The sequence below is a fragment of the Dermacentor albipictus genome, chromosome 1 (genome assembly GCF_038994185.2).
Source record: "Dermacentor albipictus isolate Rhodes 1998 colony chromosome 1, USDA_Dalb.pri_finalv2, whole genome shotgun sequence".
NCBI classification, from domain to species: domain Eukaryota; kingdom Metazoa; phylum Arthropoda; class Arachnida; order Ixodida; family Ixodidae; genus Dermacentor; species Dermacentor albipictus.
In genome coordinates, this window is record NC_091821.1 from 351,124,402 (window position 1) to 351,131,118 (window position 6,717).

The 6,717-nt window shown below is 42.7% G+C and overlaps 1 protein-coding gene across 1 annotated transcript in view; it reads right to left on the minus strand.

The window, feature by feature from the left end:
• Window positions 1-3,227, minus strand: part of Elp1 (elongator complex protein 1) — a 51,269-nt gene extending 48,042 nt beyond the window's left edge. Inside the window, exons 1-4 of the mRNA XM_065441642.2 lie at window positions 2,950-3,227; window positions 2,713-2,850; window positions 2,314-2,395; window positions 1,153-1,233 (exon numbers count right to left, since the gene is read on the minus strand). Coding sequence (XP_065297714.2) covers window positions 1,153-1,233; window positions 2,314-2,395; window positions 2,713-2,850; window positions 2,950-3,093 — 445 coding nt within the window. The 5' untranslated portion in view covers window positions 3,094-3,227. The remainder of the gene's footprint in view (window positions 1-1,152; window positions 1,234-2,313; window positions 2,396-2,712; window positions 2,851-2,949) is intronic.
• Window positions 3,228-6,717: the final 3,490 nt, after the last annotated feature.

Sequence of the window (6,717 nt, forward strand, 5' to 3'; positions counted from 1 at the left end):
ATTAGCAATGGTGAAAGAATGATCTTTCCTTTCTTGTAGCGCTTGCAGCCAACATCTACTTGTTCATACACTTTGAACCAGTCTTGCAGTTACTTTTATAAAGAAAAAAGAAATACAACATGAATGACTGCAAATTAAATCTATATTCATTTACTCTAAAATTATGAGGATTTCTTAAATAAGCATGAAGCATCATCCAACCGCCTTTACTTCCTTACAATTATGTAACTTTTACAGATTTATCAGCATCCCATCATAATTTAGTGCCCGAAAGGGATAAAACAAAACTTATTTACTATGTCCTGACAATGAATCAAAGTGTGCTCAAACACATGCAATTATCTATCAAATACATACAATGCAGAAAAGAACAATAAACATGTTCTTCAAGGCCAACTCATATTGTTGTGAGCAAACACCTTGAACTGCTCCTCTAGAAATTAAAGGACAAAAAAGTTACTCTTCTTTTAAAAGGTGTCTCCAAGTTAACCCTTCATGGATGAGTTGCATACTAGCAATATACCAGAATTTTTGTTTTTTCTTGCAAAGTTTCGGTACTGAGTATGGAGTTTCCGGCTAAATGTCTTTGGCTGATAGTTAATGATAATAGCACAGAGCAGGAACACAGGGCAGAAAAGAAGCTTGGCATGCAACTGGCTTTCTATTGAAAGTACAGTCAGAGAGACAGACAGATGCAAGATCTCAGGCTGCAGCGGCATAAAAATCATAATGCATAAGCAACTGTAATGTAGACCTATAGTTAACCTATGACAATAGCTCTCTGTACAAGTTTCAAACAATGCCATGGATGGCGTAGGGCAAAGCACACTTCCTGTTTTCTGGCTAGTGATGCCCCCTCTATTGCCAAAAAGGTTCTGCAAAATAATTTTTTTCTTTTCATAGATCATGCTCATTCTTAGTGTATCTTACCCATTTAGTAGGAAAACCACATTTTCTTTTGGGTATTTATATATCTTGTCTTAAAAGGTTGACTATGAATTAATATTTCCAAAACAAGCAGTACAGTTGGTTCTATGGGCTCACAGTAAGATATCTTAGTTGCTGAAGTTTTCAGGTAACAAATCAGCATTAAAGAAAAATAAATGCAGAAAGCAGAATTGCCAAATATATAAGCAAAAGCTAAATACTTACATTGGCCAAATTCATCAGGATGAAGCTCTTTTTCTGAGATAACGTCAAAGTCTTTTGTCATCAACAACAGCTTCTGTTCACCTAAGGTGCAATGGAAAAGGACGTTGTAATGTGAATCATAGCAGAGACACTCAAACTGACCCTGCATGAATATATGATGTGTAAAATTTAAGCTGCAGGACCATATATTACCATTAAGCACTAAGTCAATACAAATGTGCAGTATTTATGTCAACTGCTAGCCACGCAGTGATCAGTAGGAAATCTTCACACAATATGATGCAACCTTTTTCCCCCATGTTTATCTGCAAGATTATGGTATTTTTCAAACTTCCACATCCTGTGATGAACAGCTTCGACGCATTCCAATTATGCATTTTCTATTTAAATATAATGCCCCAACACAAGCTGATTTTTGTTTTTTATGGCGAGATCTCTTAAACTAAAGGAACGTGCTGCAGCTACAAAGTTATTTAATGCATCAGAGGTATAATCACAGCCAAGCCCATGATTTGCTATGCATGAATAAGCAGCAAAGCCAGTAGATGTTACAATTTTAGTAGATCATGTTGAAAATCCTCCTCTGATTCCTCTATATATATTCTGAATCTGAACTTGCAAACAAGCACATGAGGATGTGAAAACCAGGAGAGTGAGTTCTACCAAAGTGAGTTGACGATAACATAAATAGGAAGTAACAGCTGCTTTTCATAAGGTTGCAAACACTAGCTGATAGTATGAAGTGACGAACATCATTAACCGGTTATCTGGAAATGACAGCCAGTAATACTTCGCATTATCCTGCTGCGACTGGCATTGTAGCTAGACCTTGTCAGCTTTTGTTATCAGTTATAAACAGCAACTGAACAAAGTAATCCTTAGCCAGCAGCCAATGTTTCATCAAAGGGTCTAGTCTTAGGATGGGGTCTTTTTGTCTAAATGTTGGCTCCAGACTTAAGCTTCCCTAGTTTGGCAACTGATCACTTTATGTGCGTTGTTGTAATTCATCTTATGCCTAAATAAAACCACTTCTGACTCTGACTCCATCGTACTGTGAACCTTATCCACTATATGTAGTCATACTTGAAGCATCCACATTACATGCAAACCATGTAGAACAGATCAGGCAATTGATAGAGGCATGAGAAAAAGTGTACGTACCCGAAACAATAACGACGAGTTCATAATCTGGACTCCATTGCATGGCCAAAATGCCACCCGTAACATTGCCAACTGATTGAGCCTATAAACAGACAGATTGGAGGGCAATGAAGGTCACATACTTCAGAAGTGACAATAAGTCGCACTGCTTGTTAATCGACTTCGAACAACTCCAGCTTTTAGCATAAGTGTAAAGGAAAACAGGATACACACGTAAAGCAGCAACGCGGATAAAATGCACATAATTTCGGATAAATCGCGCGATCACTACCACACATTCGCAACCACATTTGCTTTCGGTTCCATAGCTTGCAGTGACAACCAGTGAAACCTTCTCAGTCCGTTTTTACATTGGTAGCTTCACGCAGCTAATGAAGCCAAAGAGGCGCTATTACTCACAGTGCCACTTTTGACGTCGTACATCAGTATGTCACCAGATTTTTTTCCGACGCAAAGTGACTGGAACTCCGACAAGAAAACGAAGCTTGAAATGACGCCGCCGTCATTGCCCAGCTCGCCAACCAGGGTTTTGGTCTCCTAAAGCATAATTCAGGTGATCACTTCCGAGTTGCTCAACAGATTGGTTGTACCGTCAAGCATGCAGAGACTAGCAGAGACTAACGCCAACTTCAATACCTCTAAATCGCTCCCAAGAGAAACGATGCAGTTTCCACTGACGATGTAAACGATTCCGGAATCAGCGTCGGAGCAAATGCGGCAGTTGGTGTCTACCAATGAAAGTTTTTTAGTTAATGTCCGTCGAAGCTGTAGATTTCGCATGGCTGATATTCTTAGCTCACGCTAAAGAAAGCGTGCGCTTGTCAACACTAGATTCAAGCCTCTGAAAGCCGTAGCAGAAAACCGCAGTGAACAGATTAAGCAGAAATACAGAACCGCACGCACGCGCTACTCAGTGTTGCTGTCTTAGTTCAGATGTTTCGCTAAAGTTGTCGAGTATTTACGCTCCAACAAGTCTACAATTATACGCGTACGCCAATTATACAAATCAACAAATATAACAAATAACAATAAAGGTAATTTCAGACAATATAAAGACACAATGACCTGTATAGGCATAACATATTTAGATGACCGTTTCTTTTTTTATGCAAGTTTTGCAGTTTCTGTTCTGCTCTCTCTCTCTCCCCCTCTCTCAGTATGCTTTGCTAGCTTCACTGTTTCCTTTTTTCGTTCTTCCTCGTCTCATTCTTCTTTATTATCTTTATTATTATTGTTGTTGCTGTTTGTTTGTTTGTTTGTGTGTGTGTGTGTGTGTGTGTGTGTGTGTGTGTGTGAGAGAGAACAGTGTGCCACATATCGTACGAGTGGACATAACGCCTCCCTCACCAGGGCCATTTTTATTCGCGTGATAACGGTTCTTGCGATAACTGCATGGTGTTACGATCGGCCTGCAGGGGTACTGAACTGCAAGCCTTTCACGGCCCGCTGCAGTTGTTTCGATCGACCTGCGGTGTTGGCGATCTTCTGAGAAGCGACCTTCCAAACTTTCCCGGTCCGCTGCGACCATAGAGTTTCTCACTATAACACCTAGAGGGTAATCTGGCGCCACCGTCTATGGGAGTTTCTTAAGGGGGCACCGTGCCGTCATGGGAATGACGGTATATGTGTCTGCGAGGCTCGTGTTGGCTGGTGTTGTAAGAGGCTTCGTCTAAAACGTGGATATGGCTACGCGAATAACGCATTCTCAAAGTAAAATCTTCATAAAATGTTTCCATTCATGCATATTACATTTTTACTCAACCACAATGCATGACCAAGCGAAGAAAAGCAAGAACAGACGACCAACTGTTTCAAAGCGAGCGCGAACCTTATCGTCTGTCCTCCAACTTTAGCGGCCCACTGATACTTCTTATTTAACATGTAGTCGTACACACAATAACAAGTTCTCATAGTTAAACAAAACATGTTTTCGCGTAATAATAAAGCTAAACCAGCTTTTCACGTGCTGTTCTAGTAGAAAATGAATCATTGTGACAGACGGAACGGTACTTGCCAAGCGCGTCTTCAAGGCGTCCTGTCTCTACGAGAACGATGGCAATCCGAATCCACAATATACCGGCATTCCCATGCATACCACAGCGCAGCAGCGCCAGATTTCCCTCTAGGTAATGTAGTGAGAAACTCTATGGCTGCGACGACTCGCCTTGGATGGATGGATGGATGGTAGGAGCGTCCCCTTTGAAACGGGGCGATGGCAGTTGCCACCATGCTCAGATTTTTATTTCGCCTTTTATTTTTATCTGTGAAGCGTGTTATTGAATTTCTCGATTTTCTTTAAATACGTCTTCCTACCCTTTTAACCTTATGTCACCTCTCTGCTTTTGAGCCACCAATCCTCCAATCGCCTTTTGCTAATTTCCACCGCACATTTATTTACATGACTATCATTATCTCTGAACCCTAGGGCCTCAGGAAGGGTGACTGTGGCCGCATCGACATCGGGATTGATACCATCACATTTTAGTATGAGGTGTTCCATTGTTTCTACATATTTACCACACACAGTACATGTGTCTTCTTCTTCGTTAAATTTCTTTTTATAGACCAGAACACGCTAGTCTCGCACCCAGACTAACCGAACGCATACTCTCGCACCCGGGTTGCCCGGTCGACCGGCGCTATTTTGTACTGGGCTGCCAAAGTGTGTTCGCCGGCGACCAGTAGACATGGCAAACGCCAGCTCTAGGGCTCCAAAGTGCGGAAATGTGCCCGTTCACACGGATCCAAAGTAGAAGAAGTCATCTGGGCATCATTGCGTCGTGTTTGGATGCCAAAACAACCAGCGGAAAAGGAGCAGGTTGCTTAGCGCTGTTTGCGAAGAGCACAACACACGTAGGGGATCGTGCCGGTGCGGTGTTTTCAGCCTGCGCCGATTTCCATCCGCAACGAAGAATGCCAAGCTGCGTCACCGATGGATAGCTGCAGTGAATGGGAAGAACTACCAACTCAGTGAAAATGCACGAGTGAGTATTCGATCTGTGTATATCTTGGTGCCACGTTCAACTTTGCGCCCTACAAACGTAATACGCAGGTTTGCTCCGAGCACTTTCTGGGCAACAAGCCTACAGAGCAGAATCCCGCGCCCGTGCTTCGCCTTGGCTATAACACAAAAAGGCTTTTCGTGTTTTCATTCAGGCAGAGCTCCCGACGGTTAAGCGGAACAGTTGAGTTTGCGGTTAGCGATACTTGCAGCTGGTGCACGGAATGACCATTAAGCGTGAACGACAAGTTGTAGGCCTTGCTGGTGAGCGTTATTGCTAATGAAAGTAAACCGAAGTCTGCTCGTCACGTAGCATGCGTCCACAAAAACGTAAACGACGACTACTCGTCGTCGAAGGTGTTCTTGAAGCGCACCTACCTTTACGAGCTGGTGTTGCAGGTGTCATTCGTAACGTATTCATTTGAGCCTCCTGAGCTCTAAACTGCGTGCGGGCTGTTATGCGGGGCAAAGCGCAAAATATTTCCGTTCATATGGCGAGGAAAATAAGGTGCTTAATTATTCTTGTATTTTGTAACAAAATTTTGATCGTTCTCACTAGTTTTTTTTTACTGTTTTCTTTTCTAAGGGAGCGCCAACAATCCGATGGCCCCGCACAAGCGAAACAGGTCTGGTACCAGGTAGCTGCAGTTGGTGGGGCTAATTTCTTGGAATGCAGGTGCGGTTGTTGTCTTGTACCAAAGGGGTCCTGATGATGCAGCTTTAAGTAGGGATGGTAATTTTACGTGCCCTGTCATGGTTTGTGCAACTGTACAACACCTGCATCTGTCATGCTCGCCCTGTTATACGGGCTTTGACTGCTCATGTAGTTGAACATTATAACTACTGTAGTACCTCATTTTCCAATGAGTGCAGGTTTAGCATCATATGCTGCTTGTTCGAGTGCTGTAGGCTTTTGTTCTGAATGTTGTACTCTTAAGTGGTTGCACGATACAATTGGCCTGGTGTATTTTCTATTTCATTTTGAGAGGACTTTATATCTTCGCAAAAGTGATGGCATGGGAAAGAACTACAGCCCTTCTTACTATAACATATATTTTGTTTTCAGTGTGCAGGTGGTGAAGGGCAGGCGTCTGCTAACCAGGCAGTCAAACGACCTCGCCAGTTGGTTGCCAAGCGCGGCCAACCCAGTAGAGACCATTACAAACAAGACCAAACTGAAAGCGCAGATGACAGTGTTCTGCGTGCTTTAATAATATATGGCACCAACACAGTGCTGTAAATTCCTTCACAGGTTACGTGCCAAAAAGCTCACAGGTGTCGTAGCATATAGCGCGCGGTTTGTACAAACGTAACGTAATAGCGTACCTACCCGATGTATTCGCTTCTGCAGTCTGCACAGCACTCAGTGTGTCCATTGTGGACTTGCACGAGGTCTTGAAGTT